The sequence below is a fragment of the Thyridium curvatum genome (genome assembly GCF_004353045.1).
Source record: "Thyridium curvatum strain D216 chromosome Unknown NODE_24_length_455711_cov_82.946811, whole genome shotgun sequence".
In the NCBI taxonomy this organism is placed as follows: domain Eukaryota; kingdom Fungi; phylum Ascomycota; class Sordariomycetes; order Thyridiales; family Thyridiaceae; genus Thyridium; species Thyridium curvatum.
Genome location: NW_022156779.1, coordinates 355,389 through 370,599, shown reverse-complemented (window position 1 = coordinate 370,599; position 15,211 = coordinate 355,389). Strand labels below are relative to the sequence as shown.

Below are 15,211 nucleotides of genomic sequence, written 5' to 3'. Positions count from 1 at the left end.
ATAACAAAACGACGAGGGCAAACACAAAACAGCAACAACAAAGCGACTCACTTGACCTCGCAGAATGATTGTAGCACAACAAACATTAGACATGTATATATGTCGTTGTCTATGATGTATGGTCATGTCTGACAAACAATATTTCGGTCACAAACTGCAGCCTCCTATCCATGCCATACCATCACGAACCTGCTTGCCGCGGCGGCAGCGGCTTGCATGCAGCTATGTATCGACATCGGACCGCGGCGCTGTACAGAGATCGCATGCTGCCCCACCAGGACAAAGACGATGGGATCGCCCGAAGCCAGCCACTGGTGCACCCCGAGGTGCAAGAGGATGGGCTTCTGGAGACGATCTGGTTGGCCTACGATATGGCCCTGGCTTTGTATTTGCGCCATAGAGGAATCGCATATGTGCCCGCGGCTCCCCCGGGACGCAGACAAAGGCGGCGCGCTCGCCAAAGTGCCATCGGTCCATCTCCCTCTCGGTGCGCTTGACAGCGAGTGGCCGTCGTCTCTGCCAGATTCAGGCTGCCTGCCCTTCAAGCCCCGGCCGTCGTCATGGGTGCCACCGCGCAGAACTCCACGACAATACTGCCGTATGGCTCACACTACGACATCCTCAGCCCGTGCAAGGCCGAGCGCAGCTCCCGTGCTGCCGTCTACAATTTTGACGGGATCCAGCGCTATGCGAGGTGCCTCTGCCTGCACAGCTGCCCCGAAACCCGCCAGAGGACCTGCCGGGGTCCCTTCCTCGTTGACGGCCGTAGCCTGCCCTGTCTCAGGGGCAGTGGCCTCCAGTTCCGCACAAGCACGAGTGCTGCATAGCACTCTGCCAAGTGCAACGGGGACAAGATCACATCTGACCGCTACAGGACATACGTCTGCCCAGAGTGTCATGTAGCCGGGTTCGGCCCCTCTGTGATCACCAGGCACGTGAAGCGCTGCAAGGGAAGCCGGCGGCAGACCTTCAACTCGTGTCGACGCAAGAGGCCTGTGCATTGCTCTGCCGGTTGCGGTAATTTCTTCTTGCGCAACGCCCTTAAGACACATACCTGTGGTATCGTCGCCGACCCGCTGTGGCTTGGTGAGCAGGCTGGCCCGCCAGATCTGTCCATCATTGCTGTTCGCTGGTATCGCAACCATGGCTTGACACTGGGTGGCGTGCCCGGAGAGATGCCTGATGCTGTTCCGGACGAGGCCATCTCCTTGCCCCTGCTCGCGGGCGCCGAGCTGCCCCAGCTCTTTGTTGCGGGCGTCCCAGGTGACTACGGAGAGGGGTATGACGAGGAAGACGAGGAGTCCAAGGACACGCCGAGTGGTGTCCACCTATGCCGCGGGAGGGGCTGTCGTCAACCCGTTTCCGCCCTCTGGCACTGCCGTTTCCATGCCGAACAGATCACACGCATCAACCACCGAGCAGAGTTCCGCAAGGGCCCCTCGCCGGCCGTGGTGAACGACTTCCTCACGCGCACGCCCTCGCGGCGGCTGCCGGCGACTGCTTGGCGGGCCGTCAAGCAGGCTATGGGAGGTGACGCCCTAAAGGGCGAGCCCGGAGCTTCAGTACTCTTTGTGGACACCGAGTCGGTGTACGACTATCAGAATCGCCGCTTCACGGTGTGCGAGGTCGCGATCGTCTCGGCGAGGGGTGACCTGATGTTATGCACACCGATCGGCCTATCGGTGGCAGAAACACGTCAAGAGCTGGCGCGCATAGGCGTATCTCCGTCTGCGGTCATAGCCGAGTGGTCGCTTGGAGGGTTCGACTTGCAGGCGATGAAGTCGACATTCGGCAACGAGCATTCGCCACGCCAGTCGCTGCTGGGACCCCGGCCCTGGAGGGAGCTCGGTCTCGTCAGTAGCGTGGCCCTACGGCCGCTCTACAGCTCCGTGTTTCCCGACTCTCATCTCAACGCACGGCATCACCGTGCCGACGTGGACACCAAGAAGCTCTTCAGGATGACCCAGATCATCATGGATCTCTTTGTGCTGGAATAGGGAATAGTAATGCAGGCCGGGTTGGGGTTATGTCGATTAGGATTGGACAGTGCATGCCAGTGGAGCTTACTGGCTCTCGACCTCTGTGGTAGGTGGTAGAAATCTTCACAGCTGATTAGGGATTGTATGTAGTGATTAACAATGACATGGATCTGGTGAGCTCTTCCTAGATACCTCAGTGGGAATTTTGAAGTGTATGATTTAGCTGTATGACGGTGATGTCGACCACTCAGGCCTGGCAGCATGTAGGGAAGAAAGCCCTAGTGAGCACAGCCATAGGCACGCCCTCCGCTCAGGCAGTGTCTCCCGAAATTGGCTCAAGGCAGACTTATAGATATGCAGATTCAAGTCCTAAGCTCCCTGTCTGTTCGTCTGCATCTGTTGCTAGGTGCAATGTCTATAAGGGTCACTATGTAGTCTTAAGTCTCTTCTAGAGCTAAACAATAGTTGTGTAAGCTACAATATGTTCAGCGATAGCTTCTATATCAAGATATACAAACTCTCTGAGATGGAGTGGACATTCTAAGCTCTAACTAAACTTATCTACCTGACAGTGGGTACTAAAAACCTTTAGTGCTCAGAAACCTACTGTCATTTCCACTTTAGGCGCCAATAGTTAAAGGAACATGCCTAGTGGCCCGCTACAGAAGCACCCTAGGGCATACCGTCTGATCTTTGCTACTTCAGCAAGGCAAGAACTACCTGAGACTTCAATGCTTCCCTTCTCTACCTCCTTTACCTAGGTATTTAGCCAGTTGATGTTCATGGTATATCATGCCACGATTGATATATGCTCTGGGGGAAAATCTCGCAAAACTTGGCTGTCCATAGATAGATCCGTCAGAGGCTACAGATACTTAGTAACATACAGAGGCGTATCAGGCCTGTGAGCTCGGGCTTGCCGGGGCCTGTACATCAGGTTTAGCATGGCGATCAAATGCCATATCTCGGGCCCTAAGCCCATACGCCCCCAATCACCTTAATAAAGCGAGTTAGGCACCCGGCCTGTCACTGTTTCGTGCACGCATTGGTCAGAAAGGTCTATTAGTGTAGTGGTCGAGCACGTGGGATTTTGATTCTAGACTTCCCAAGTCGCAAGTTCGAGTCTTGCATAGACCTGTATTTTTTGCCAGTGTATATCGGTTTCCCCAGTTTTATTTTGACCATACATCACCTCCAGTGTGTCTTAAACACGCCTTAAGCACCTGTGTATGAATGCCTTTTTGTTCTTTTGTGTTCCTTTCATGGTAGTAGTATTAATATCCTTCTAGTTCTTATGAAAACCTCGCTCGTCCCTGATGTTCCTCGGACGAAGCTATGTGCCGTTTAACATCACCACACATAGGCTACTTTCTCCGCGAGTAACAGTACGAAGTTGAACTACTTGTATGCCCTGCGCTGGACTAGCTGCGAGGAACATATCCCGAATCACTCAAAGCTTATCTGTGAGGCAAAGGCCATCTGTGTCCTCCTGAACACTTCCTCAACCATCTCTTGCAATAGTCTCTTTCAATGAGCCCGCCAGAACCCGGTTGGCGTGCCTGGAAGCTTGGATGGCTTGTTCAACCAGCTGAGTATACTGAGTAGTGTCTGAGGCCGGTAGATCTCCCTTGAACCAGAGATTCGTAACCTCATCGCGGGTCGGTAGATAGGCGATGCAGCAGGCGGCTAGGATCTGCTCATGATCCGAGGGGACGGGATCAAGAACAATCGTAGCCGCGTTCTCCTCCGCTGACTTATCGGCAACGACGGCAGCTACACCGCCAGTGACCGTGTCGACGCAATCGATTCCGGCATCTGCCAAGGCTGCTGATGCAACTGTCACACAGCCGGCAAGTACGTTCATCATCCCCCAGATCTCCTCGTCCTGATCCTGTGGCACAGCACGGTCTTGGTCTCCTTCGAGAACCGATATAATGATATCGACGCCGCTCTTGGGCCATCTATCCGCAATAATGACACCACGGAGTGCGGTCTCAAGGTGGATAGATAGATCCCTCTCTGTTGAATCTCGGAGATAGCCTCGCCTTTGTTTTGTGGCAAATGGTGCATACTTGACGTGGGTGGAGAGAATGATGTGAGGTGAGAAGGGAGTTGATCTCGGCAGTGCACGAGGTCCATGTACAGTGCAACTGAGCTTGAGTCCTGACGCTCCTGACGGGCCAGCTGATGCCACTTCAAGGTAGGCAGAACCTGAGGCTGACGGGGTGATGCCAGTCTGGAGATCTGTCATGTATGTCTGATTAGAGAAGTCGGAACGCAGGTGAGGGGTCAATGGATTCTGGAATACTCACATATCCTTCTGGTGGTATTGGCTGGTCGGGATCTCTGGGTAACAAAAGCCTTTGCCTGGGCGGACTCGTCACTTAGGAAGACTGGGGGCAAAGTTGCCCCAACAGGACCGTTGATCCGCCGCCTATCAGCCATGATGCCCGAAGAGACGCACGGTCAGTGAGCAACAGGCTGGGCTTTTGTGCTGTCAAGGCTTATCCCTTCAGCTGTCGACGAGGCTTCTTCGGTTGAACTTTAGGGTAAGAATGTAGCGAACTTTAGGGCCTTGCGAAAACTGGCTTTGCACTTCGAATTTGCTGCCAGAAGTATGGCGAGAATGATTAGTGACCTCTTATGAATGACAGAAGATCAATGATTTCTTGTGTGTTGTTCGCATCTAATGGTCTGAGTTGAAGATGAGCCGCTCATCAGCGTCTTTTCATTCTTAGACGGGCTTGATGCTTCAACAGCCATTGTTTTTGCAACCAGCCCCCACTAGCCAAGCAAAACGCACTAAAAGCAGAGCACTGCTCCACTCTACATGTGACCAGCGCCTGCACTTTTCTCGCAAATTTCATTTCCTGCAAACCTCCATCCTGCAAAATTTCTACCAAATACGAGCAGGGCCTCCATCCTACGAATTCTACCGATTGTGCAGGAGATGGAGTCGTCTTGGGATACCGGAGCTCTGGCAATGCCTTGGGACTGGTGATTGCCTGGTCCTCGCTGTCGTCTGCTTGTCCCAGCTGCGATGTTGCGACCGCTGTCACAGTTTGCCGGTCCTCAATTGCCGCCGAGGACCTGTGGCAAGGTCCAGTACAATTTGTCACAGCATGGACTTGTACATCACAGGATTTGTCATATTCTCAGGTAAAGTATGTCCACGATTTCCTTTCCTTTCCAGCATTCAGCACCCAAAGCAGGGCTGTTGATGAAACCATATCCACAGTTCTCGCGATCACCTGAGCGAACGAACCAACATGCACTACCATCTGAAGCTTTCAACATTTGTTCTCCTTTGCAAACTGACTTGCCCGGAGAGATCACTTGCTAATTATTCATAGTATCCGACCCATGTTAGGTGAAACATCGAATCGCCCTCCTCTGTTCTCAAGGGTATGTATCAAATGGTCCCTTTCTTTCTTTTTGCTGTCGATGATGATACACCTTATTTCAGTTCTGCTTCTGAGAATTCTTGAAGACACACCTTATACCAAAAACAACATCTGATCACATGCAAATCATTTCTGCTCGTTCATCTTGCCTTTGTGCTTGCTTGGCAACAACGCTGACATGCTGCCATAGGACAGACAGGAGTAGGAGTCTTGGGTACTCTGTCGAATATCGCCAAGGCACATTCGATCTTGTAGTATGGTAAGCTTCTCAGCCTTTTCTCTTTTGCTCTCTCGCACCTTTATGATGACCACAGCTTATCCATTCAATGATACATACTCGCCAAGCCATTCTCCCGCACTCGAGCAGTCTTCGGCCTGCAATGATGAGTTGTGGAGTTGGGCCTCTTGGCCTGTCATTTGGCTCCAGTGCGCAGAATCGCCATGTGTCGTATTGGCGCGTGGCGACTCTGTGACGGCCAGTATAGCTGAATTAACCGGCTTGTCTGATTCTTCGTCGAAACACGCTTTCGCTCTTTTGACCATCGCTGGGTGTTCTCCGCTAACCTGGTACACAGGCTCGACTGTGATCCCCGAATACTGACTAGAATCGTTGATACACCTTGGCAGTACTTGTACTGTCCCGGCCTGTTCAGTCCACATGCAATATCCGAAATATCCGACAACGAACCGTGGCTTCAGGTAGGTGTTCCGGCTGTGCTGTACCAGATGCCGCCAATGCAGGAAATCTAGCAAGCCGTGATGGGGGGGAGTGTTTGAAATCTTGACCCGCAGACCTTGCTTGTAGTACCCAGGACTCTTTTTGCCTGCCCTCAATATACGTTCACTTGCTAGAAAATTGGGTGATCAATCAATCTTGACCTTGTGAACATGGATCTGGTCATCATCCTTGGCAGTAACTGGCTGTACCTATCTGCAGAAGTGATGAGCACCTTGAAGAATGTGACAGCCGCTCGTATTGCAGCTAAAATAGTGTCCGCAAGTGCATCGGCAGGCAGGAGGAATGGAAGGGATAGGGGGCTGATATACGAGGGACACCAGACTGAGACTGGCCCTGGTGGCCCTGGAGCCGACAGGGAGAGAGCGTGCCCCGTCTCCTGAGTCCTTATCTACACGTGTGTGAACTGCACTGTACGGTGCTGTTGATGCTGTTATCGCTGGCAAAGGTACTTCGGCAGTGAGACATGGAGGGCTGAGGTACCCAAAGGACAGGTATTGCGCTCCGTAAAGTGTATGGCAATTTCCTGGAATTCGACTTTTCACTGGCGGCGCGGAAAGTCGCGCTAGGGTCAAGCCAGGTAACGCCAAGCAGCTGCGAAAAAGGGAGCATCAAGAAAGCTTGGCCCATTGGACCTGAGCACGCTTTTTTGGGGGACCTGCTGGCAGTGCTAAGCCATCCGGCTCGTCTCCATCAGAAGAACGTCAATTTCACTCCTCAAGACACCTTTTTAAATTATCCCCGTGCAACCAAACACCAGTCCGCTTGGCCCTCCCCTATCGAAGGTCTTGACTCCCGGCTTTCGACTATGTTTTGAGCGAGCGGCTCCTCGATTGTCTAGGTCGCCCATCTTTTCCTTCGTCCTCTTCTTCCTCCTCCTCACTCGCCATCTTTGCGCGCGTCCGAATCTGCGCAAGCTTGTCAGGGGTGGCTGCCAGGAGGCCTGGAGCCAATCTTTGGGAAAGTCAGAATCGCAATCCAGCGACTTTGCACCCGCCACTGCCGTCAACATGCTGCCTTCATTCACGTCGACCGGGTCCAAGGTGACTCCCAGACATCAAGCTGCTGGATATTCCAATGGCTACCCGCGATCATCCAACACGCTCGAGTTCTCCCCTCACAGGTACGCATCTCGCCCTCGCTGTCGGCCCGAACTGGCATTACATGTATCGTCTCGCTCACCGAGCCCTCGGAACATTTTGACTGACTTCTGGCCTTGGCGGCTACTTGCATGACAGATACCAACCCCGAGCAACGCCGGCCTCCTTACGGCGACGACGAAAATTACTGACCCGCCTTGCGATCATCGCCGTGGTCTTACTCTTTGGCTTCTTCGTCTGGCCTGGTGCCTCCTTCATACCACTTCTTTCTCTGGGCCTCTTCTCCTCCGGGGATACCATCGATCTCGAGACTGTGCGGTATTTCGACCTGTCTAATGTCCAGGGCACTGCACGGGGCTGGGAACGGGAGGAACGCATTCTCCTTTGCGTCCCACTGCGTGATGCTGAGGCCCATCTTGGCATGTTCTTCTCGCATCTCAAGAACTTCACCTACCCGCATCATCTCATCGACCTCGCCTTCCTTGTTTCCGACTCCAAGGACAACACTCTCCAGGTTCTGTTGGACAACCTGGAAGCCATCCAGGCATCTGACGACGAGGCACAACACTACGGCGAGATCTCAATCATCGAGAAGGATTTCGGTCAAAAGGTCAACCAGGACGTCGAAAGCCGTCACGGATTTGCTGCCCAAGCCAGCCGGAGAAAGCTCATGGCCCAGGCCAGAAACTGGCTGCTCAGTGCCGCGCTACGACCCTATCACTCTTGGGTCTACTGGCGTGATGTTGACGTGGAAACAGCACCGTTCACTATTCTGGAGGATCTCATGCGCCACAACAAGGACGTTATTGTGCCCAGTAAGCCGGCCCTCCCCATTTAGCGCGCAGAGGGCGATGATGGATTGCTGACTCCATGCAGATGTTTGGCGCCCGCTCCCAGACTGGTTGGGCGGCGAACAGCCTTACGACTTGAACTCGTGGCAAGAATCCGAGACGGCTCTCGCGTTAGCCGACACCTTGGATGAGGATGCTGTCATTGTCGAGGGCTATGCCGAGTATGCGACATGGCGACCTCATCTTGCCTACCTGCGCGACCCCTATGGCGACCCGGATATGGAGATGGAGATTGATGGTGTTGGAGGCGTCAGTATCTTGGCCAAAGCCCGAGTTTTCCGCTACGGTGTCCACTTCCCGGCTTTCAGCTTTGAGAAGCACGCCGAGACAGAAGGATTTGGAAAGGTAGTTGATGACTATCCCCCCCACTTCTAGCGGCACTTTGGGACTGATGATTGTGTTTAGATGTCGAAACGCATGGGATTCTCTGTCGTCGGCTTGCCCCACTACACTATTTGGCATCTGTACGAGCCGAGTGTGGACGATATCAAACACATGGAGGTATGACGAAGCGATTGATAAAGTTCTTTAGCATGACGTCTTTACTGACACTTGTTGAACAGGAGATGGAGCAGGAGCGGCTCGCCCGTGAAGCTGAGGAGAGAGAGAAGGCGGAGAAGGCACAAAAAATCAAGGATGCCTTTGGAGACACCAACAGCCAGTGGGAGACCGACAAGGCTGCCATGCAAAACATTGCCCTGAACGACAAGAAGTCGAGTGGTGGCAGCGGCGCTTCCAAGGATGCCGACGTCAAGGAGGCAGCTGGAGCTGCTGTCAAGGCCGAAGGTGCCGCAGCGGAGGCCAAGGCGGCCAAGGTCCAACGGGCGGAGGCGCAATGATCCCGCCGATCGTTCCAGCTATGTCTGGTCTCGGGCTGCGGTACACGAACCTCAGCTCCGCTCGCACAATTTCTGATCCCGATTGGAAATATTTACCCGCATATTCCCTATTTATTCCTTTTGACAGCTATGGGACTGCAGCATAGGGGCAGGTGGAAGGCAAGGAAGCCCCAACCACCTCCATGGCGTTGGACGGCCATCTAACTACACTACACTGGGAGGGAGACTAGCAAAAAAGGGAGAAATAATACTGTACTTTAGAAGTCCGATTTGCACTACAGCCGCAGAGGTGGAAGACCTGGAGGAGGGGCGTTTGTGGTGTTCAGGACATGAAATGACATATACACTCTGCATGACCGCCACATGTTGTCTTTGCATGCGTCTTGACAAGTCAAATTGTGACCTCTGCAGAGCCTACTCACTCATTGCGAGTAGGTGCACACCTAACAAGTCCCTTGCGAGCAACTTGAAAGTCGTTCTCAAGCCCAGCCTACCAAGATTAATAACCCCTGTTTACGGAGTAAATTCTTTGGGGGTTAAAGAAAATGGAAGCGTGCCGTTGTTGACCCGGGACAGGCTGGCCGCGCTAGTGGGCCTCCACGTTCATCTTAGTGGACCAGGGACGTCACTTTAGCAGGTCTTCTGTGCAGTAGCTCCAAGTGTCCTAAAGACATCCATCAATCCATTCCCGTCAAGTTAAGGACAAAGTTCAGCCTTGGTTTTATTTCGAAGCGCGCTGAACTGAACAGATCACCACCAGCTGAACAAGGTGGACTTGACCAAGCCGACCTGAGAGATCTGTCATAGGCAGCTCTTTGAGACCTGCACTGGACTGGCTGGCCTTTCTGGGTGCACGCCCTTCCTGTCTTCCCTCGTCGCGCCCGCGTTCGAGTGCCCGACTTTGACCATACATCCAGAGGGGCTCGACATTGGCACCCCCAGTTGCGGCCTTGGGATTGCATAGCTTGCATCGATTCCTACAAGAATGAGCCGAGATGCGCCAGTTCCGCGCATCATGGAGCCGCTTTCCTCCTCGGGGCTCTCTGCGCCAGGGACGCCTCTTCCCCGCAGAGCACTGCAGTCCTCTCGCATGCAATATCGAAATCGCCCAGTCACAGTGGCTGTAGACCCTGTTTCTCTCGTCATATCTGAATGTATCGCCATTACTTCAGCCATTCAGAAGCATGCTCGTTCGCCGCATTCTTCTGTCTCTGCGATCCTCGGCGGCACGCCCAATCCGGTGCAGCTAGGCCCTCCTAGCCCGGCCTTGAACAGTAGCCGAAAGAGCGCTTCCGCAGCAAGCCTACCGGCCGAGGCTTCGAGCGACTTTGGACCGACAAATAGATGGGGTCTCCGGGGCAAGAAGGGCAAGAGTATGGTGGACAACCCGCTGATCTCGGGGTTCGGCAGACTGCGACACGAATTGACTGGAGTCAAAGGTAAGAACGAATGATGGGATGGGGCTTGGGCAGCTGTCTGGGACGTACAAATGCTAATTGTTACAGATATCCACAAGTTCGATTCCCTGATGCTCCTCTATCCCTTCCTCCAGATCATTCAGTCCAAGGGGATTACTGCGCCGATCACGGTGCTTGCGCTTCGAGCAATCCGCAAGTTCCTCGCTTATGGTTTCCTGAGCCCTGAATCCCCACGCTTTGCCCTGGCGATGCAATCTCTAGCGCAGGCCATCACACACTGCCAATTCGACATTAGCGATTCCACGCAGGAGGAGGTTGTTCTGTTGATGATCTTACACTTGATGGAGGACATGATGTCCGGACCCGGGGGCGATATACTCAGCGACGAAAGTGTTTGCGACATGATGGGCCGGGGCTTGACTATATGCTCCCGGCCCAGGTTCACCGAGGTTCTTCGGAGAACCGCCGAAGCTTCTATGGTGCGGATGTGCCAGATCATCTTTGAGGATTTGAAGCACCTTGAGGAGGAGGCTGGTGATGATCCCGAGGCGTTGGACAAGAAGACCAACGGGGATATGGACAATGTGACAATGGACCCGGCTGCAAACGGCACCGACGTCCCCGCAACGCCAGAGCCCCCTACTCCTCGAGACACTCCGCGGCCATCAACGAGCGGAGAGGCAAACAGCAGCGATGGGTCTTCTTCCAATGAGACTGACAATGCACCCGACACGGCTGCTGAACCTGCCGAGAGGACGTCAACTGAGACTGGCGAGGAGGCGGCTAGCAGACAGAGCACGAGTGCCAGCACAGACAGCTCCGACTCGATCGATCTCAAACCCTACTCGCTTCCCTCTGTCCGGGAGCTATTCCGCGTCTTGGTCAACTTCTTGGATCCGAATGAGCGAAAATATCCTGACACGATGCGGGTGATGGCCCTTCGCATCATCCATGTGGCCCTCGAGGTTGCCGGCCCTTCGATCGCCAGGCACCCGGCGCTGGCCACAGTTGCAGAAGACCGTTTGTGCTGCTATCTTTTCCAACTGGTGCGCTCTGACAACATGGCCATTCTCCAAGAATCCTTGGTCGTGGCGTCGACATTGCTATCGACCTGCCGCGGCGTCTTGAAGCTGCAGCAGGAGCTCTACCTGGCGTACCTGATCTCCTGCCTCCACCCAGCGGTCGAGATCCCTAGGGAGGCCAACATTGATCCCTCCCTCTACGCCGGCATCCCCCAGTCTCCCAAGTTGATAAAGCCCCCGCCATCTCAGGCGAGCAGTGGCCGCTCTACCCCAGTTCCTGTCAAAGACCGCCAGAAGCTAGGTTTAGAGGGTGGCGCTAGGAAGCCGGACGCGAGACAAGCCATGGTAGAGAACATAGGTGTGCTTGCGAGGATGCCCACATTCATGGTCGAACTGTTCGTCAATTATGACTGTGACACCGATCGAGCGGATCTTTGCGAGGACATGATCGGCTTGTTGTCGCGCAACGCCCTCCCTGATTCCGCAACGTGGAGCACAACTAGTGTTCCGCCGCTGTGCCTCGATGCCTTGTTGCGCTTCATCCAATTCATCGCAGAGAGGATAGACCAAAAGCCTGTCCTTGACGGCTTGCCAGACCCCAAGGCTCTGCGAGAAGCACGCGCGAGGAAGAAGGTGATTGTCAAGGGTGCCAACAAGTTCAACGAGAACCCTAAAGGGGGGCTTGCATATTTGCATGAAAAGGGCATTATCTCCGACTTGAAGGACCCCAGGACGGTTGCCCGTTTCCTCAGGGGCACATCCAGATTATCCAAGAAGATGCTTGGTGACTTCTTGTCCAAAAAGGGTAACGAGCCTATCCTAGAGGCGTTTATGGACTTCTTTGATTTCGGCAGCAAGCGTGTTGACGAAGCGCTCCGGGCCGTCCTGGAGAGTTTCCGCTTGCCCGGTGAATCCGCTCTGATTGAGAGAATCATTACCTCCTTCTCGGAGAGGTATTGCGCCATTGCGATGCCGGAAGAGATTGCTGACAAGGACGCTGCATTCGTGCTCATCTATGCAATCGTTCTCTTGAATACCGACCAGCACAACCCAAATCTCAAGCCAGAAAAGCGGATGACCTTGACTGATTTCTCTCGGAATCTGCGCGGAGTCAATGCTGGCAAAGACTTCGCTCCCGAGTACCTTGAAGCCATCTACAACACTATCAAGACCAACGAGATCATTCTTCCGGACGAGCATGATAACAAACATGCATTCGACTACGCATGGCGCGAACTGCTGCTCAAGACAGAGTCGACTGGGCCGCTGATTACTTGTGACACCAACATCTACGATGCAGACATGTTTGCGACAACATGGAAGCCTATTATCGCAACTCTGTCCTATGTCTTCATGTCTGCCACTGACGATACCGTCTTCGGTCGCATCGTTCAAGGGTTCGACGAGTGTGCTCAGATCGCCGCAAAGTATGGGAACACCGAGGCCCTTGACCAGATCATCTACTGTCTCAGCCACATGACCACAATCGCCAACGATACACTCGCAAACACCAACCTTAACACGGAGGTGCAAGTCGATGGCAACAGTGTCATGGTTAGTGAGCTGGCTGTCAAGCTAGGCAGGGATTTCAGGGCCCAGCTTGCGACTTTGGTGCTCTTCCGAGTTGTTACTCGAAATGAGCACATCATCCGCAAGAGCTGGAAATACATCATTCGCATATGGCTCAACCTCTTCGTCAACTCACTGATCCCGCCTTTCTTCTCCACCGACCCTGCACGGGTATCCCTTCCTGCGATCCCGCTACAGACCCCCAACCAGGTCATCGACCGGAGTGCGAAACAGAACGAGAGCGGATTTTTCTCCGCTTTCACATCATACATCTCAAGTTATGCGGCGGATGATCCTCCTGAGCCATCTGATGAAGAGCTAGAGAGCACGCTCTGCACGGTGGACTGCGTAAATGCCTGTCACATGGGAGATGTGTTTGCTAATGTAGCGTAAGCGTGCCGTTTGAAATAAGCTTGTGTGATTGAGCAACACTGACAGAAAGTATAGGAACCTTACCGGAGAAAGCCTCGAAGCTCTTGTTCAAGCGCTGCTTGAGGAGATTCCGGATGATCATGGTTCTGAGGCGGTGATCTCAGTCAAGGCAGACAACCACCCACCCACCTCAACTCCATCCCCACAAAAAGCATCAGCGAAAGCCAAGTACGATCCGACAGTGGTCTACATCTTGGAATTCTGCACCGTGCTTGCCCTCAGGGACGAGACAACGGCTGAGGAGCTTGGAAAGCAAGTCATTGAGGCTCTTCAGGCGGTCTTGCGGGATGTCTCGCACTATCACTCAATTCTCATTGGGCGGGCAACATTTTACTTGTTCAGGCTGCTACGCGCCACCTATGTAAGTGTACTTTGATACGTGACGTCCTGGGCCGAGGAGCTGACATTATGATGCTAGGAACACGACTTCATCCGCGCCCCTATCCTGCTGCACACCATCTCCAGCTTCTCCAAGGACTATTTGAAGAAGACCTCAAAGCTCGTCTTGCAAGGTCTCAAACTCTGTATTGCTGAGCCAGGTCCTCTACGAAGCGAGATAATGACCTCGCCGGACTTCTGGGTGATACTCGGCACGCTTGCTTCCCACGAAGATTCCGCTCCCACAGTCTTCGAAATCCTGGAGAGCGGGGTCGGCGGCTCTCCTCCAGCCATCCTTGCGGACAACTACGAAGCTGCCATTTCGCTGCTTAACGAGTTCGCGACTGCTGCTAGTGTTGGCGCAGTGGCAGAGCAGAAGCCGGATAGGAAAGCCAAGAGATCTCCCCGCCCTTCCTCAAAACCTGACACGCCTAGGTACGTTCATGGATGGCTCACTGCATTCGGACGGGCGAGCTAACAAGAAGCAGCGAGAACGGTGCAGTGCAACGGGGCATCAAAGCCGTGAAGCTCATTTACAATATGACCTCCCGCATTCCCCATCTCATGAAACAGTCTCATCTCGAGGCGAAGGAAGGTATGCTTGGTAACACTATCCCTCGTGCTGCAGTTACAAGGTTAACAACGCATACAGCGTGGTCGGCATACTGGCTTCCGATATTCCAAGCCCTGACCACCCAATGCACCAACCCTTGTCGTGAAGTCCGACATCTTGCTTTCTCATCGTTGCAGAGCTCGCTTCTGTCGCCCGAATTGACCTCAAGTGACCACAGCGAGTGGACTGCAATCTTTGGCGAGGTTCTCTTTCCGTTGATTCTCCGACTCCTGAAGCCCGAGGTCTACTCGACGGATAGGGACGGAATGAGCGAGACAAGAGTGCACGCAGCGTCACTGCTGTGCAAAGTATTCTTGCAGTACCTCGTACTACTCTCATCATGGGACGGCATGCTCGATCTTTGGCTGAAGATCATTGACATCATGGATCGCCTCATGAACAGCGGCCAAGGAGATAGCTTGGTAAGTATACTGTTGGGTCATCACCATATGCGGACTGTGATACTGATTGAGATTCCGTTATAGGAGGAAGCTGTCCCTGAAAATCTCAAGAACGTCCTCTTGTTCATGTCGAGCAGCGGATACCTGGTGCCACCGTCCCAGGATCCCTCGAAAGAGAAGTTGTGGACCGAGACCTGGAAGAGGATCGACCGCTTCTTGCCGGATCTCAAGAGCGAGCTTGCGCTGGAGGAACCTCCGGCAGGTGAGAAGCAGAAGGAGGAGTCCAGCTCGGTGGAGAGTGAAGAGGCGACTGCTGCGCATGCGAAGGAGCAGACTGAGTAGATTGGACCCAAAAGGGGTGGATATCTGCATGGCGACCTATCGGATAGATCTCCCTTGAATGCATGCTACTATCTCTGCATCGGCAGGAGTACTGGCATGGGACAGGCGAAGGGATAGCTAGACAGAG

The 15,211-nt window shown here is 53.7% G+C and overlaps 4 protein-coding genes across 4 annotated transcripts; 3 read left to right on the top strand and 1 right to left on the bottom strand.

The window, feature by feature from the left end:
* Positions 1–560: 560 nt before the first annotated feature.
* On the top strand, positions 561–1,997 carry E0L32_004902 (uncharacterized protein; the record flags this gene model as incomplete). Its single annotated transcript, XM_031139364.1, has 2 exons — positions 561–694; positions 875–1,997. 2 exons carry the CDS (start codon positions 561–563, stop codon positions 1,995–1,997), a joined length of 1,257 nt encoding a protein of 418 aa, XP_030996783.1.
* Positions 1,998–3,480: 1,483 nt separating this feature from the next.
* E0L32_004901 (uncharacterized protein) lies at positions 3,481–4,424 on the bottom strand (the record flags this gene model as incomplete). The annotated part of the gene is made up of 2 exons (XM_031139363.1): positions 3,481–4,223; positions 4,292–4,424. 2 exons carry the CDS (start codon positions 4,422–4,424, stop codon positions 3,481–3,483), a joined length of 876 nt encoding a protein of 291 aa, XP_030996782.1.
* Positions 4,425–7,129: 2,705 nt separating this feature from the next.
* On the top strand, positions 7,130–8,909 carry E0L32_004900 (uncharacterized protein; the record flags this gene model as incomplete). Its single annotated transcript, XM_031139362.1, has 5 exons — positions 7,130–7,242; positions 7,358–8,034; positions 8,096–8,415; positions 8,476–8,571; positions 8,634–8,909. The coding sequence occupies 5 exons, from the start codon at positions 7,130–7,132 to the stop codon at positions 8,907–8,909; spliced, it is 1,482 nt and encodes a 493-aa protein (XP_030996781.1).
* Positions 8,910–9,924: 1,015 nt separating this feature from the next.
* Positions 9,925–15,084, top strand: E0L32_004899 (uncharacterized protein; the record flags this gene model as incomplete). The annotated part of the gene is made up of 7 exons (XM_031139361.1): positions 9,925–10,348; positions 10,415–13,307; positions 13,366–13,711; positions 13,769–14,163; positions 14,217–14,323; positions 14,381–14,763; positions 14,827–15,084. The coding sequence occupies 7 exons, from the start codon at positions 9,925–9,927 to the stop codon at positions 15,082–15,084; spliced, it is 4,806 nt and encodes a 1,601-aa protein (XP_030996780.1).
* Between the last annotated feature and the right edge of the window lie 127 nt (positions 15,085–15,211).